The sequence below is a fragment of the Cynocephalus volans genome, chromosome 8 (assembly GCF_027409185.1).
Source record: "Cynocephalus volans isolate mCynVol1 chromosome 8, mCynVol1.pri, whole genome shotgun sequence".
NCBI lineage: Eukaryota > Metazoa > Chordata > Mammalia > Dermoptera > Cynocephalidae > Cynocephalus > Cynocephalus volans.
In genome coordinates, this window is record NC_084467.1 from 75,304,819 (window position 1) to 75,322,382 (window position 17,564).

Here is a 17,564-nt window from a genome sequence, read left to right on the forward strand (position 1 = left end):
AACTTCATAGGATTGTTACAAGGATTAAATTAGGTGTATAGCCCTTAGAATACTGCCTGGCACTTTATAAACATTCAGTAAATGTTAGCTACAAGAATTATTATAATTTTTAATATTCAGAGATATACTTTTGAGTCATGTTTTAATCATTTTATTTAGATGATTTTAACTACTAAGTAATTTTAGTTTTATAATTTGTTTGGTTTAATGCTAATTACAATATATGGTATCTTTTTCTCTAACTAATTGATGCCCAAGGATTAGAGAGAAGACAAGAAACTAGAATATCTGAGCCTACAACAGTGTGTGACATGCTATTTTTTCTTCAGAATGTTTCCTTAATGAAACTGATATTTGAAAAAAACTAAAATATTATTTTAGATGCTTTATATCTTCTGGCTTAAATGCCCATTGTTTAATTCAAATACTGTCTATAGTAGATCATTCAGAGAAATAATATAACCAAGATCTTTAGGGCTCACAGAAACTTGGCTTTGGCCTGGGATTGGGGTGGGCGGAGGTTTAACAGTTTATGGAATGTGAGCTGAATACTTGAGGGATTAGCTATATTCTAAAACTGAAGAGAGAAAATGGAAGACTGGTAGGTTTATATCCCCCTTCTTATATCCTATTAGCAGACACATATCAAGACTCATGCCACAGCATAAAAATAATCTGATTAAAAAGATGGGCAAATGACCTGACTAGACATTTCTCCAAAGAAGTCATACAAGTGGCCAATAGGTATATGAAAAAATGCTAAAGGTCACCAATCATCAGGGAAATGCAAATCAAAACCACAATGAGATATCATCTCACTCCAGAATGAGATGAATGAATAGAATGGCCATTATCAAAAAGACAAAAAGGAAATGCTGGCAAGGATGCAGAGAAAAGAGAACTCCTATACAGTGTGGGTGGGAATGTAAATTAGAACAGCCATTATGGAAAACAGTATGGAGAGTCCTCAAAAAAACTAAAAATAGAACTACCAAATAATCCAGCAATCCTACTGCTGGGTATTTATGCAAAAGAAAGTAAATTACCATACTGAAGAGATATCTGCACCCCATGTTTATTGCAGCACTATTCACAACAGCCACGATATGGAATCAAACAGATGTCCATCAATAGATGAATGGATTAAAAAAAATGTGGAAAATATACACAATGGAATGCTACTTGGCCATAAAAAAGAATGAAATCCTGTCAGTTGTGTTAACATAGATGAGCCTGGAAGACATTATGTCTAGTGAAATAAGTCAGGTATGGAAGGATGAATACCACATATTCTCACTCGTATGTTGAAGCTAAAAAAAAAAGTTGAGCTTATAGAAGTGGTGAGTAGAAATGCAGTTATTAGAGGCTAGGTCGGGGAGGGTGTGGGCAGGTAGAGGTTGGTTAATAGATACAAAAATCACACTAGATAGTTCAAGTAAGTTCTAGTGTCTACAGTAGTACTAGGCATCTATAATTAACAATAATTTATTGTATGCTCTCAGTTGACTAGAAGGGAGAAGCTCAAATGTTCTCATCACAAAAAAGTGATAAATTTTTGCAGGGATGAATATGCTAATTACTCTGATTTGATCATCACACATTGTATACATGTATTGAAATATAACACTGCACCCCATATTTATAATCAATACATGTCAATCAAAAATTAACTAATTGATTAATTAATTAAAAATTTAAAAACTCATGCCACGGCATGCACTCTGTTAGTCAGAAAGAACAAAGCAAAAGTTCAAACTTACTGAAGGTCCTGGCTTTCCCCTCATCCCTGGTGGTCCTGGCAAACCAACAGCACCCTAAAAGAAAAGAAGAGTAGAGGGAAGAAAAAGCTATTATACCACAAAAGGCAGAAATACCTATATTTACAAACTACTAAAAAAATTTATGGAAATATTCCAAAGAAATTGAATAAAAAATTGTTTCAGACAAGAATTTAAAACCATATTGATACCATATCTCAAAAAAAAAAAACACATGTTTAATTTATACTTTTTTATATTTACATAAAATTAATGGCAGAAAGTTACCTTGTCTCCAGGATACCCTGGTTCTCCTGGCTCTCCTGCAATGCCTTGTTCACCCTAGAGAGCACAATTTCATACAAAGACACTTATGCATCACAAATATGGCAATATTATTAGAAAAAAAATATTAATTACAAAGAGTAATTTCTCTAGTTTTCCTTCTTCTGAGAAAAATTAATATAATTGATAGTACAAATTAGAACTCATAGATAAAAACAAAATATCTTATATGTTATGTTGACCCAAAAGAAAGAAAAAAGCTAAATGTGATAAGAAATTATCTCTATGACAATGTTAATATTTAAATCACCTTATCACCTTTGATTCCAGGTAGTCCCTTATTCCCGGAAAGTCCCTTAAAAAAAAATAAAAGTGATATTTTGTGATATGATAGAGAATTTAAGGGGAAAATATCCATTATGCAAATAGAACCCTACCATAGGGCCAGGAATTCCAGAAGGTCCAATTAGTCCCACAGGGCCAACACTTCCCTGAAAACAGTGAGAAGGAAAGGCATCATTAAGCATTCACTAGGATTAGGAAGAGAATGCGCTACAATCAATTAATAAATTAATGAACCCAGAACAGTTTATCTCACAAAGCTCCAGCACATGCCTTGTTCTTCAACAACGTTGTTTCCTCTCCACATTTAAAAATCATACCAATTTTTCAAAATTTAATGAAGAACATCCAATTTCCTAAAACCTCATACTGGTCTGGTCCACAAGGATCATTCTCTCCTCTGAGCTCTTATAATACTTAATGGCCATGATATTCATCTAGCAATATTTCTCCAGCTAGCTGACATCTTAAAGGAATATTTTAATGCCATGTTACCAGGAAGTATTCAATAAATACTTCGCTGACTGCCTTAGATTTTCATTTCACCCATTTATTCAGCAAATATTTATTGAGCAGTTACTATGTGCCAGGCATTCCAATGATTTATATTGATTTTATGATTTGAAATTTGCAGAATGACAAAATTTACCATAATTTCAGGGACAGACTGAGCAGCGAACAAAAGGCTGTACTCTTCTGGGCTTATCTCATTTATTCATCATTTAATACTTGTGGAACACAATATATACCAAACACTGTAGCAGTGCTGAAGAAGCAAAGAGGAAAAAGACGTATTCTCTAATGTGAAGGTTCTCAACTCAATGCACAAACTCCTCAAAAAACTTAACTATCACTATGGTGTCCTGAAAAAAAAAGACTTAGAAAAATTAATGTGTCATCTTAGAAGACAAAGGACAAGAGCAACAATAAGGGTATTTGAAAGAAAAATTCAAAAAAAAATTGGGCATCTCTTGATGGTTTGGAGATCAGTTATAATTTAATTTCTGTGTCACTGAGGCTTTCATTTTCCTTCTTCTTCTCACTACATCTCTGTGTCTGGCTTCCATATTATTCTTCATCCTAGAAGTCCAAGTTGGTTCAACCCTCTCTTTTATGGTTTCCAAATGTTAAGGAACTTTAAAAGTTGTATTTTTGAAATGGTGAAAATATTGCTCCTTTTGGTTAGAATCCGAATGTCTTATGACAGCATTCCAGGCCCTCTCTCTCACCAGCCTTTTCAGTTTCCTCTCCTTCCATTTGTCTTTACTCCTCACCCTTTACTTCTCCGTTCTCCCAAATCTTATATTCTAGCCACAAGGGACTGTTTTCCATTCTCTTAACATGCTCTCCCTTATCACATGCTCCACGCCTTTGAAGATACAGTTACCAGAACTGTAATGCTTTTGTACTACATTACTTATTGCACGTTTTTTCCCCTGTCTTCCTACTTTGTGCATTCTGTTAGAGCAGAAGCATGTTTCATTTATACTTTATTTCCCAGACCCAATATAATAACTGGTACATAATAGTTTTGAAATAAAGTGTGGAATGAATACTAAAATAATTAATTAAATCAAACAATAAAATTTAAAACAGTGATTTCTAGAGCTCTATTTCCCAATACAACAGAAAATTTCTAATTATCTATAATATAAATTTCAGAATGGAAAATATGACATCTTCACTTTTGGGTAAGTCTTAAAGTCTGTGAAATATAACTAACATAAATTATTTCCAACATACTTATCCTGAAATATGTAGGACTGTTAGAAGCAAAGAGTAATATTTTCCAACTTAATAGATATGCAATGTTAATACATCATTGCTTGTTAATTTCAAGTTCTGTCAGTAGGAAACAGTTATTCTTATGATTATAGTGGCTACTTTATTCAACGTCATAGCTTTAAAATTCATAATAGGCTCAAAAATACAATAAACATCTCTATTTGGAAATTATGTGGAAAGAATCCATGTGTAGGGAAAGAAATGTCTTACAAACAAACAAAAAATCTTTCTTTGTGCCTTTCATACACAATATAATATTTTTTGTTTGTCTTTGGTGGCTGGTCGGTATGGGGATCCAAACCCTTCATCTCGGTGTTATAATAACATGCACGAACCAACTGAGCTAACCGGCAGCCCTATAATATTCTTTTTTACTTTTATTTCAGTAAATATATTGCTGTTCTTAATCTTGCATCTTCACATTATGTACTTTGCATGCACAATATCCTATTTTACTTTTTAGTGACACTAAAACAAAAATCACAAAATAGTTAAGTATTGGGTGATATCAAAAAATATATACATGATAAAGGACTCAGTAAATAGAGAATTATAAAGTAAAAATTGAATGGTATAGTGTAGAAATTTCCAAGAAACAGCAAGCATTTTGTGGCATGTCACAAATTGAATGGAAAATTCTAGTCCTGAAAATTTAAAGCCTTCTGAAAATGATTCATGATAGTTTAAGAGAAGTTTTCAGTTCCACAAAGGTAACCTGAAGGTCCTTCAGCATTCCCAGCCTACCACACTCCTCTTCTATGAGAAGATGGAACAGTCAGAAGAAATATTTTCATTCATGGGAGCTTAGTTGAAGGTGTTTTGGAGGTAGCACCAGAGGCAGAAGAGCCTCCCACAGATCTATAAATAGTAGAGAACTTCAGAGTTAAAGTAAGTCAAAGAAATAGAGATACCAAAGGATAAGGTCTTTGTATTAAAAACAGTAGCCTCTGGCCAATTAATAAGAGTTCATATGAGTATATTGTGGAAAGGACTGTGAGTTCCACCTTGGGCTTTCCAACCATATTCACAGGTGATAATTACTGTCACTAGTGTAATACAGAAAGGAAATGACAATAACAACCAACTGCATGGAAAAAATAATTTAGATAAAGCCATAGCATCTCTTGTCAGAAACTGTGCTTGCTGGAAGGAACACCTGAGAGATAAAGCAGAGTCTGCAGCTCTGGGAAAGGAGTCAGACTGATTACTATGAAATACAAAGGTTCTTCATATCCTTCCCAATTACTTTCCAAATCTCACATTCTTCCATTCTTTTCCCAACCCCCATACTTCCTATGCTACAATCCCACTACTCCTCTTTCCATTTCCCAAACTTTCATTTTCCCCCATATTCTGTATTTGAACACAGCATTTTTCTGCCTAATGAGCTCTTTCCCCTTTTTCACCCAACCCTACTCATACACAATCTTTAAGACACAGCTTTAAAAAAAAAGTCTCAGGCTGGCCAGTTAGCTCAGTTGGTTAGAGTGCGGTGTTAGAACACCAAGGTCAAGAGTTCAGATCCCTGTACTGGCCAGCCACCCCCCCCAAAACAAAACAACCCAAAACAAAACAAAACAAAACACAATTCCTTTGTGACTCTGAGATAACACAAATTGCTCCTTTCTCAGTGCCTTTATAGTTAGTGCCTTATAGCAGTAATCACAATGTATGACATTTTTTATTTTTCCTTTTATGCCATTAGATCATAATGTTGCCAAAAACAGGAATCTTAATTTGTGTTTTTAGGCCTAGCACCTAGTTCAGGGCTTGACATATAGTAGGTGCTCACATTGTTTTGATTTTAAAGATTAATGAATGCAAAATGGAAGTAATAATATCTGCTCCATCTACTTTACAACTCATAGAGCAAATGAGATATGTATGTGAAAATACTTTGAAAAGCATAAAGAACCATCTTTGCCACCATAGAGGCACGAGAATTACAAAGATGACTATTAGCACCATTAGCCATTTCCTATTCTGTAGAATTCTGTAGAATCTCTTTCCATCGAAGATGAAATAGAGAAAAGTAGAGAAAGAAAACGGATAGAAAACCCAGTTATTTTTCCTGAGCGCTATTATGTGCCAGGCACTGTGCTAAGTCTTGGAGCTGAAAGATGAGTAAGAGTTAATTAAGCAGAAAAGTAGAGGTAGAGTGCTTCAGGTAGACAAACATGTGCAAAGGCCTTGTAATAGGAATACCACATGGCATCTGAGAAGGAACAGCTTTGCAAGGGCATAAAGAGTATGTCCTCAAGATGCAGATAAGAACCAAACAAGGCTAGACATCTTGGGCCATGTTAAGAATTTTGGTCTTGATCTTAAGAGTAATAAAAGAAGCTTTTTAACTAATCAACTCAGTGCTAATAAGTTAAATGAAGAAGGTATGAAGAATATCTTTGAAGTCTAACTCCCATTGTCTACTTCCTTCTCGGCCCATTAATAAGGCCACTGACTGCTGCCTACACACAAAAAACTAGCCCATTGTGTTCCACCTTTACATAGAGCTTCTCATAAAAGACCAAAGGAATCTCATAAGGTAGATAAATATACATTTTAAGGTGTTATAAGTTTTACAGAGGTGATATAGCACAACAGTTAGAATTTTGGACTCTGAATTTAGATCACTTGGCTTTAAATCTGGGCTCAAACACCTATAAACTAAGTGGGCATGGATTGTTCTGAGAATTAAATGAAATAATAGTTGTGGCTAGTACATAGAAAATCCTAAATATATAAATGTGAAGAAGTATTGATAATTTTATTACTACTACTACTAATACTGTCAATATTACATAAGAGAAAAGTTCACATGTCTTAGACCAACTTAGGTTCTTTGACTAAGTTGGTTCTTCAAATACTCATGTATTTGAGTAATGTAAAGATGGCAAGTTAAAACTTGTTATACTGACCTCAGTTTTACCACCTGACAATTCTTTGACCAAATCATCACCTTGTGCTTTATAGCAGTTGAAGGCAAGGGACAGAGCATTGAAATTGGGGTCAGAAGACCTGTGTTCAAATTTAGACTAAAAATATTGTGGCTACATATTATGGTATAAAACTCTGGAGTCTTAATTACCCATTTTACATGTTAGAGCAAGCTCTCACTTGATTTTTAAGGAAAATCGTACCTCTGCCCATGGTCACATCTCACTTGTGTATAGATATAGGCAGTTTACTTTTACTCTATTCTCATTAGACTACTTACCTTTCATAACATATGTCAATCCTGCCTTTAGATTAGCTGAATGCTAAAGCATATGGCTCTAAATCTACGTAAAATATCTGCAATGCATATATCCCTGTCATGAATACTAGGCTTGACTGAGAGAAATATATTTATGAAGATATATCAGAAGTAGTAGTCTATTCACTGCAATGCATAATCTAAAATTTATGAGAAAGCTACATATCTGGACTACATTGTTTTAGTCTCCACAGAATTGTTTTTACTAAACCGTTCTTTGCCTACATCAGAAACTCCAACAAAACTGAGTTGAATTCACTATATAAAAAGTGATGTGGACAAATAATATAATCACTTGTACTTTCAGTATAATAAATACATTAGGTATTGAAATGTCTAATGGCATCGGTGAAGTCTAGCTCCTACCTTTGTTCAGGATAGTTTTCCTAATCATTTATTCAGTTATATTCCATAAAGAAAAGTCTACAGTTACCCTGTGTTTTTGTTTAGCTCTGTCTCTCTCCAGATCAGATGGAATGGAAAACTATATGAAAGGAAAGAAGCAGCTGTTCTACTTTTCAGGAAACTGAGTCTTGATTAAATATCCTTTAATGAGACAGGTATATACACATAAATGTAAATCTATAAAATCTATCATTATTTTAGCTTATCATAACATATAATTAATATTTTGATTCAAACTACTGGTCTAATTTTCATATCTGGTTGAAAAACACATTTGAGCAAGGTTGATATCCAATAATGATACAAAAACTTCTCATTTTCCTACATTTTTAAAACACATCTAACAAATATAAATTACACGACAAAATATTTTATAAGAATCATGATATTTACTGGTACTCACTCTAAGCCCAGGAAATCCTGGAGGTCCAATGCCACCTACAAGTCCCTATCATAAAAGAAATGTGGAAAATTTATTAAATATGATTCCCAACTTCTAAAGGTATTTTATAAAGATGAAAACAATTTTGGGGAAAAAAATATCTCAAAATTTACCTTCTACTACTGCTATCTTCTGAAACTTCCCTACTCTTTGCATTCTCCTGAAAAGTACAAATCTATGGAGGCAGTTTATGTTTTTCAAAAGCGCCCTTGGCTCTATGCTTTTGGATGAGAGGACTACAACCTAGCCTAGGATACTGAATTCTCTGCACCTCCTATGTATTTAATAAAAGATGTAAATCCTATTGATATAGGAAGTGCTCAGTTTCCCTGGGCGTGAGTTTCAGGATACACCTCTGGGTTTCAAGCCACTCCCTGAGGTCTCAGGCCCCTCCTCTGGGTCCTCCCCTAGAGGAAAGCTACTGTTGCCAGTTAGACCTATTTTCAGGACCAGCACAGGGTAAATGAGACCACAAGGGGCTGGCTTATGCAAACCCAGTGGTGGGGCATGCCCAGTAGACAAGGGTTATATAATACTGGTAGTTGAATGACCTTCCAATAGAGGTGCTAGGGAGCACAGAATATTCTTGAATATGCCTAGTGCATGTGATAGAATTTGACCAATGAACATGCTCCAGGAAGAGACCAGTTGAGCATGTGCAAGACTAATGTTACACAACTGGGAACCACCACCCCCTTTAGTTGAATATCCGTTAGGTAGCGAAGTTATAAAAGCTGAATCCCAGAAGGCGGGGCTGCTGCTCATTCTCCTGGAGCCAGCCTGCATTCTGCCTGTGAAGCGTGTATTTCTTTCTTTTTGTATCAAACTCACTTTCAGCAAACAGCTGCTCATTCTCTTGAGCCAGCCTGCACTCTGTACTGAACTTTAAGTATTTCTTGCTTGTGCTATCCCGCACTCTCTCTGGGGAGTACTTCTTAAACTTGTTCTCACTCTCTACTGTGACTCTGCCCTTAAATTCTTTCCTGTGGCAGAGTCACGAACCTGGTAAGAGAATGGGGTGGGTTGAGGCCAGCCATTAGGCCTCCCTAGACCCTACCTCTGCCATCACCATCAGTATTCAACATTAGAGATATAACTAGCCTATGTATTACATGAAAAAATAGGTGGTCAGAATATAGGGTTAGAAGAACATTTTCAGTTTAGAATCCTATCAACTCTTTTGATGTACATCATTTAAGTTCTCTAAGCTTCACTTTTCTCAACTATAAAACAGAAATATTTGTTCTCATTGTTGTAAAGTTCACAAAGAAAAATTTCATATGGATAAAAGGTTTTGAAAATTTTTTAAAAACATTATACAATGTAAGAAATTATCAACATTGTTAAATTTACTTACATAAAAATGAGGGGACATCAAAAAATTTCTGGAAAGATTCATAATAACTTTCAATTCAATTTTTCTACAAAGTTTTTGAAGTACCCTCATATAAGATTATAATTATCAATATTAATTTTTCCAGTTGATTTATGATCAGTTTTTTGAACTCATTGTCATCATACTTTATTTATAGTCTTTAACATAATTCCTAATCTACTCCATGTCAGTATCACATTGTTTACAGTCTCTCCTTTTTTCTTTTCAAATCCTGTTTTGAAACAAAGGCATAGTATAAACTATAGAGAATTATAAACAAATAAACAAAAAATATCTAGTTCACTCTTGCATTTAAAAGTTTTTAAACTCAAAGTGTTCTTCAAAACTTATTCCATTGTATTTTAAAGGAAGAGCAGATTTCAAAAAGAAAGTTTTAAATATTGTAGGAGTCCAACCCTAACAGACTTCATGTATATGTAATTGACAAAAAAGTTTAAAAAGATGGCTTCAAACTATGGTACACAAATGGTATTTTTTAAAAAAGAAATAATGCTTCCTTTATTATGCTTGAAATGGGAACCTCCCCAGAATTATTGTAAAGAAAAAGATGGTAAACATCCTACTTAAAACATCATTCAAGTGTTTAACAACTTTTTGGAAATCAGTTCTACTCTTCTCTATCTGCCATGCTTTATAACAAGTGAAATCTTGGCTAAATTCACTGAATTAGTTAATACAATTATAAATTGGAAAGATACTACACACTTGATCTTAGCCAAAAGGCCGAGAAGCGATATAAATTGGAAAGAGATGTAAAAAAGGAAACTAGTTTCAGACTCTTTAGGCTAGTGATTTACATATGCCTGAATATGGAAACAATTCCTAATTTAAGCTACAAGGGTTTTATGATTGATTCTAATCCACTTTAAAATCTTATGAAATGAATATGTGTATTATTATAGATTGGAGGATAACTCTCAAATGCTCTGAGAGCAAAAAATGAAGCTATTTCTACCTAGTGTCAAAAAACAACAATACACCATCATTCTTAGATAATATAGTTGAACTAACTTTAGAATGGTAACTCTTCCCCAATCTGAACATCAATACCTGAATAATCTCAAAGTAGAAAAGACTTCTCTATAACACACATAGAAGTAAGGTGGCTCAATGACAGGTCTGAGTCAAAAAAAGCAATCACTCCACAACGATTTGCAAGGAAAAATTAATCTTGTTGGTGCGCTAATTGAAGAGGACTAATGATTAACAGCAGAGACAATAGCCAACACCATAGACATCTCAATTGGTTCAGTTTACACAATTTTGACTGAAAAATTACAGTCAGCAAATTTTCCACTCAAAGGGTGCTAAAACTGTTGCATCCAGATCAGCTGCAGATAAGAGCAGAGCTTTCAAAGGGATTTTTAAACAAGTGGGATCAAGATCCTGAAGCATTGCTTTGAATAACTATAACAGGAGATGAAACATGGCTTTACTAGTATGATCCTGAAGACAAAATACAATCAAAGCCATGGCTACTGAGAGATGGAAGTGGTCCAGTCAAAGCAAATGCGGACTGGTTAAGAGCAAAGGTCCTCATGGCCACAAGTTTTTTGGGATGCTCAAGGCATTTTACTTGACTTTCTGGAAGACCAAAGAACTATAACATCTGCTTATTATGAGAATGTTTTGAGAAAGTTAGCCAAAGCTTTAGCAGAAAAATGCCTGGGAAACCCTCATCAGAGCATCCTTCTCCACCACAGTAATGCTCCTGCTCATTCCTCTCATCAAACAAGGGCAATTTCGTGAGAGTCTCAATAGAAAAATCATTAGTCATCCAACTTACAGGTCTGCTTTAGCTTCTTCTCACTTCTTGTTTTCTAATCTTAAAAAAATCTTTAAAAGGCACCCATTTTTCTTCACTTAATAATGTGAAAAAGATTGTATTGATATGGTTAACTTCCCAGGACCCTCAGTTCTTTATGCATAAACTAAATGGCTGGTATGAACACTTACAAAAGTGTCTTGACCTTGCTAAAGTTTATGTCAAAAAATACAGTTTTTCTTTAAAAAAAAAAGAGCAATCACTGAGTATATAATTTTTACATGAGACTTGTAAGTATCTTCATGTATAAAAGTCAGTATTTTTATCATATATTTTTTAATATTCTACTTACGCAGTCACTTTTAACAAGGTCAAAATAATTAATTTTAATAAATGTACACCATGATAGAATTTATCCAAAACATTTTTGGCTTGTTTCCCATGTTGTAAAAATCATAAATTGGAGTGTGCACAGGGGTATGAAAACTGTCTGGCCAACAGTTCTTATACACATGTATGAGGAGGATTGCAAGTGCAGTTGCTATGGAATATAAATGATGTTAGAATGCAAGGTTGAAACTTCACAACGTACTCACAGGACTGCCATCAAGACCAGCAGGGCCTCTGTCTCCAAAGTCACCTGGAAAACCCTGGTATAGGGAAAGAGTAAGATTGCTATTAAAACTAAAGTATATAAAGAATTCATTTCTGCTGTGTTTTCTTTTATGTTTTTATGCTTTCACACTGATCAGGCATTTTTGCTGTATTTTATAAAAAAGAATTTAGTAATAGAAAATATTTGTTTTCTAACCCTAAATGGAAATGCAACAAACACTTGCATTATTTTTACATAATACTTCATTGATTTTAAGTACAGCATTTCTATATTTTTTAAAAGTTATTTTACATGCCACATAATATATGTAGAAAGCTAAGTTGGAGAAGACAAAAATTAGCTCATTATTACATAAAAGAATCACTGAACGAGAAGGAACATAACCGAGAATTTTAGCTGACCAATCCACTAGTTATCTCTGCTATTTCACATTGTTCCTATAGCTATAGAGAATGAAATAGCTAATATTATTAAGTACTTACCATGTACAAAGGGCTTTATACACATTATTATATGTACACACTTCATTTCATCTTCACAACAGGTCTTTCAATTATTATTAATATCCTCACTTCGCAGTTGAGAAAATTAAAGCGCAGAGAGACTAAGTCACTTGCATAGGTTAGGCCACTAGAGATGGGAGGACTGAGATTTGAACAGAGGCAGTTTGATTCCAGAGTCCATGCTCTTTCTACTACGCTATACTGACTACTTAAACTCGTCATTCCAAGACTCAATTTGTAAAACAAAAAGTCCTTTAAGTACAATTTTACTGGGGAAAAAACATAATACACATAAACACTGCAAACATAAAATTTGGTGCCACTGAAAATTAAAGCTTCCCAAATGCCTACACTGCAAAATCATGAAAGGTAGTAAAAGAAGAAACTTTGTCATTATAAATTCTATTGCAATATAACTCAATACTCAGCTACTTTTACTTTATATGCTGAAGTTTTTCCCTGATGAATTATCATTGAATTTCTCAACTTTAAAACTCACTTTTTAAAAGGCTACTTTCTAAAATAGTTTATAAGACTTACTATGATAAACATTCTAATAATATTCATTTTAAAAAGTCATAATAAAAATAAAAGTACATCATTAGATTCTTACAATTTCTTTATTTAAGTAAGCCAATATTAAATATTATATGCTTAACTGATTACAAAAAATTACTGGCTTCCCCAGCACAAATGTGAATGGGTTAAATTTAAAAGATAGTTTAACTTTGGAAAGAAAAGTCTGATGTTTCCCAAACATAGTTAATTCATACTAGAAGCACAGTTTCTCTTATTCTTAATCAGAGGATAATTTAAAAACCATCTGTGTAGTGAAACATATTGTAGCCATACACCCTTCAAAGTCAGTTGAAGTTCAAGCAGGCATTTTGCTTTCATTGTACTTGGAAGTGAAATTCTGTTGTCAACAAGCTTATGAATCTGCAATACATCATTCTATTCAGTATGAGCTAATATGGACATATGAGAGTATTTATGATGCACAGGTAATGGAAAAAGTAGAGGAAAAATACTGTAATAAATTTGAAACATTAGAGATTATTGATTTTTTTTTTAGATAAATCATAAGTAAGTTTTCCAGAAACCTCAGTGAAATAATAAGGAATGGGGACACTTTGCATGATTCCATGAATGTGAAACATACAGAATAGGCAAATCCACAGAAATATAAAGTGGATTAGTGGTTGCCTAGGGCTGGTGATGTGGGCGAAGAATGGTGAATGACTGCTAATGAGTACAGGATTTCTTTTGGGGGTGATGAAAATGTTCTAAAATTAGACAGTGTGATGGCTACAGAATTGTGAATATACTAAAAATCACTGAATTACACACTTTAAAAGGGTGAATTTTATGGTATGTGAATGATAGCTCCTTAAAGTTGTTCTTAAAAACAAAATAAAAACCAAGAATTAATCATCTGCACAAGCAGCGGGACTGCCAAAAACATCCTTGGGTACACACTCAGGATTGCCCAGAGGATGTGCTATTTAGGACTTAATGTCCACCCCCCTAATACCGTCGGAGAGGCTGCTCTCCAGCTCTGCCTTCCATAAAATTAGTGATTTCTCCTCATCTAAGAGAGGGAAGAGAGGGAAGAGGAAAGAGAACTATTATCAGTTCTTCACTTATAACACAACCTGTACTTTCTACAACCAGCATAAAAATAATAAAATACTTGTTAATTTCAATTTCCTGTTCTAGCAATTCAACAACATATATAAGTATTAATTGTTTATCTTGACTTTGCCCCTGAAACAATTTAGTTGAGCTGAGTACTATCTACTTTTAATTTTTTTATGTATTATTTGTCCTCTCACTTTATTTCCCATTAAACATTTCATTTCATTTTTATTTTTCTACTATAGATAGAGATAATTTATTTTATTTTTTTTATCCTTTTCACGTGTTGATCATTGCCTCATCAATTTTTGAAATAATTTCTACTAAATCTAGATAATTTTTCTTGTCTTATGAAATACTATATAGGGTTAATGCCACAAAATGTATCATTATACTTGACTGTATATTGAACACGTAATAATTTCTTTTAAAGAATATCATGCCAGTGTTTTATATTGTTGAATATTTCATTGTCTGTTTGCTGTTTATTCAGTTGTTATTTCAACTCTAGTAACTACATGCATATTGTTCTTTTATATTACAGGCAACATTCTGTATTCTTTTGATCATGAGCCTAAATGTTTTCAGCCACATATCTTCATTGCCAAAAAATGACCTTCAAAATCGGTTGTGAAATGTGGAACAGTAGTGACAAAATACTTTGCCTTTGATTTTAGAGTACAAAAGACAATTATTACATTTTCTTTCTCCACTTGAAAGAATTTTTTTGCAAAATGAAATTATTTTCTGTCATATTCTCCTAGTAGAGAATTATAATCATTAATTTAAATCAAATTGTGCTTTCCTAGAAATACCCTCACACTGCCAAAGGATATAATGGCCATTTTCCAGGATTACCATCCAATAGAGATAGGAAAGCTCCAGAGTTTTTGGCTTTCTTGCTCAATTTGCCAATTTCAGGAATGTAATCTTCATCTTTTAATGGCATGTCAGAGTTGCATTGTTGCTTCTGTGTTGTATATAGTTCTCTTTTTTACATTTTCAATGCTTTGATGAGTCATAAAATTTTATATATATAATTTATTTATATAAGATATTATAAAGAATATGACATATTGATCTCTTCAAGTTGTAAATAATTTTCTTGTTCATTTCCACTGATCAGTGTGATAGACTTTAAGATGATCCTTAACGACTTTCACCTCCTGGTGCTTATACTTTGGTATAGGATCCTCTCTTAGAGCGTGGGTAGCACCTATAACTTGCTTCATCTAACAAATAGCACATAGCAAAGGTGATGGGATGTCACTCTGGGATTATGTTACACTGCATAAGACTCTGTCTTAGCAGCCTGGAGCTAGAGACTTTCCTTGCAAGCTGATGAAGTAAGCAACTGTGTTGGAGGAACTGTGGGTGACCTCTAGGAACTATGGACAGTCCATAGGACGTGAGGATGGGCTACTGCCAAGAGTCAGCAAAAAACCAGGCCCTCAGGTCTACACCTTCAAGGAAATAAATTTTTCCCACAATGTGGATGAGCCCGAAAGTAAACTTTTCCCCAGTCAGTCCTTCATGTACAGCTCTACTGACACTTTGATTGCAACTTTATACCCTGAGCTGACGAGTTAAGTAATATTTGGACTCCTGAACCATGAAAACTGTGAGATAATAAATAGGTGCTATTTTGAGCTGCTAAGTTTTTGGTATTTGTCATGTAGCAGCAGAAATAGAAAACAAACAAAAAATTGGCAATTAAATCTTTAGATGGAATGTATAAAGTCTTATTTGCAATTTTTACTGTACATAATGCTCAATATAAGACTACTGACATTGTTTCCAACTTTTAAAAATTTAAGTAGATCATCTCTTTGAAGATTTTCTACTGCTATTTTCTATTACAAACTATAATTAATAAATATCAAAATTTAAAATATTAAAATGTTTAGATTTACTTTTTAAAAATTTTGACTTAATCTTATTAAATATCTATATTTTTTAAACTTTATTATTCTAGCATTTTATGTCCATATAGTTAACAATGTAAAGAATTTTTATCATGCTTCATGAATTTTGTGTCTATACCTATATAAATACAAATTTAAGAATATGAATTGTTTCATAATGCAAAATGTTTCTCAGTCTCCAAGTGCAACAGTGGCAAATATCACATTAATCCTACTACCTCTGGAACCATAAATCAGAATAAAAAGAGAAGACAGAAAAAACAAGCATTGAATGACTAGGAAACAATACTTCATCATGCAAGATTCTATTGCATTCATGCTGAGAGGAAAATTAGATAATTTATCTTTCCTCTTGCCTATATGCTTCTACTGCCTGCTCAAATCCTCACCACAATCCTAAGCAATTTCTATCTCCAATGTCAGCAATAGTACCACCTGCAAACCTTCGTAGATTCATACATGAAGATTTTGGCAAGAGATGTGAAGAAGTTCTCTGAAGCCTAAACATTATTAAACTGTGGTAGCCAGTCTCAGTGATGGACCCCAATGATTCTTGCTTCCTCTTATTCATGTTCTTGTAGATTCCCCTCCCACTTTGAATCACAGCTGGCCTATGTGACCAGCAGAATATAGAAGTGATATTGTGTAATTTCCGAGGCTAGGTCATGAAAGACATTACAGCTTCTATCTTGTTCTCATGGACCACTCACTCTAGAGGAAGCCAAAGCCGTGTTTTGAAGACACTCAAGTAGGCCTGTGGAGAGGTTTTGATGGGTAAGAAGTGAGGCCTCCCACCAACAACTAGCCCCAAATTGGCCAGCCAGTAAGTGAGCCACCTTAAAAGCAGATCCTACAGCCCCAGTCAAGCCTTCAGATGACTACAGCCTTAGCCTAAATCTTAACTGCAACCTCATGAGTTATAACAACCCAGCTAAACCACTACCAAATTCCTGATCTATAGAAAGTATAAGAAATAATACACACATGTTGTTTTAAATCACTAACTTGTTGCATAGCAATAGATAACTAATACAGAGTAACAAGAGTAGTATTGTCTAGTATTATGGGGCATGCTATGCCAGTGCTAAGGGTTAGATCCTGAGTGATGGGGCACTCGAGTGTTTATTAATACATTTATTGTATTTGTTTGTGATATGCAGGACCCTCTAAAGAGCAGAGCTGAGAGCAAGTTTCTCTCTTGCTTGAGTCTAACAATGGTACTGTTATTAACATGGTAGTTATCAAACGCTAAGACCAAAAGGAGTGTATTTGAGTTGGTGTGCCAGAATATAGATGTAGTGTTATTATTTAGACCACTCATAGATACTATATTTGGTAGTATATTTACATATCTTAAAACAGTGGGAAACTTCTTGTTTAGGGTGCCTAGTGAAAGAATTATTTTCCTAGCTCTACAAAGAAATTACAAAAATAATGCATATAAAATAATTA

The 17,564-nt window shown here is 33.9% G+C and overlaps 1 protein-coding gene and 1 pseudogene across 1 annotated transcript in view; both read right to left on the reverse strand.

Moving 5' to 3' along the window:
• Positions 1–17,564, reverse strand: part of COL24A1 (collagen type XXIV alpha 1 chain) — a 354,783-nt gene that overhangs the window by 256,462 nt on the left and 80,757 nt on the right. Inside the window, exons 12-17 of the mRNA XM_063105785.1 lie at positions 12,027–12,080; positions 8,231–8,275; positions 2,480–2,533; positions 2,353–2,397; positions 2,046–2,099; positions 1,761–1,814 (exon numbers count right to left, since the gene is read on the reverse strand). Of these exons, the coding sequence (XP_062961855.1) occupies positions 1,761–1,814; positions 2,046–2,099; positions 2,353–2,397; positions 2,480–2,533; positions 8,231–8,275; positions 12,027–12,080 (306 nt within the window). The remainder of the gene's footprint in view (positions 1–1,760; positions 1,815–2,045; positions 2,100–2,352; positions 2,398–2,479; positions 2,534–8,230; positions 8,276–12,026; positions 12,081–17,564) is intronic.
• Positions 10,266–10,400, reverse strand: LOC134385272 (U2 spliceosomal RNA; annotated as a pseudogene).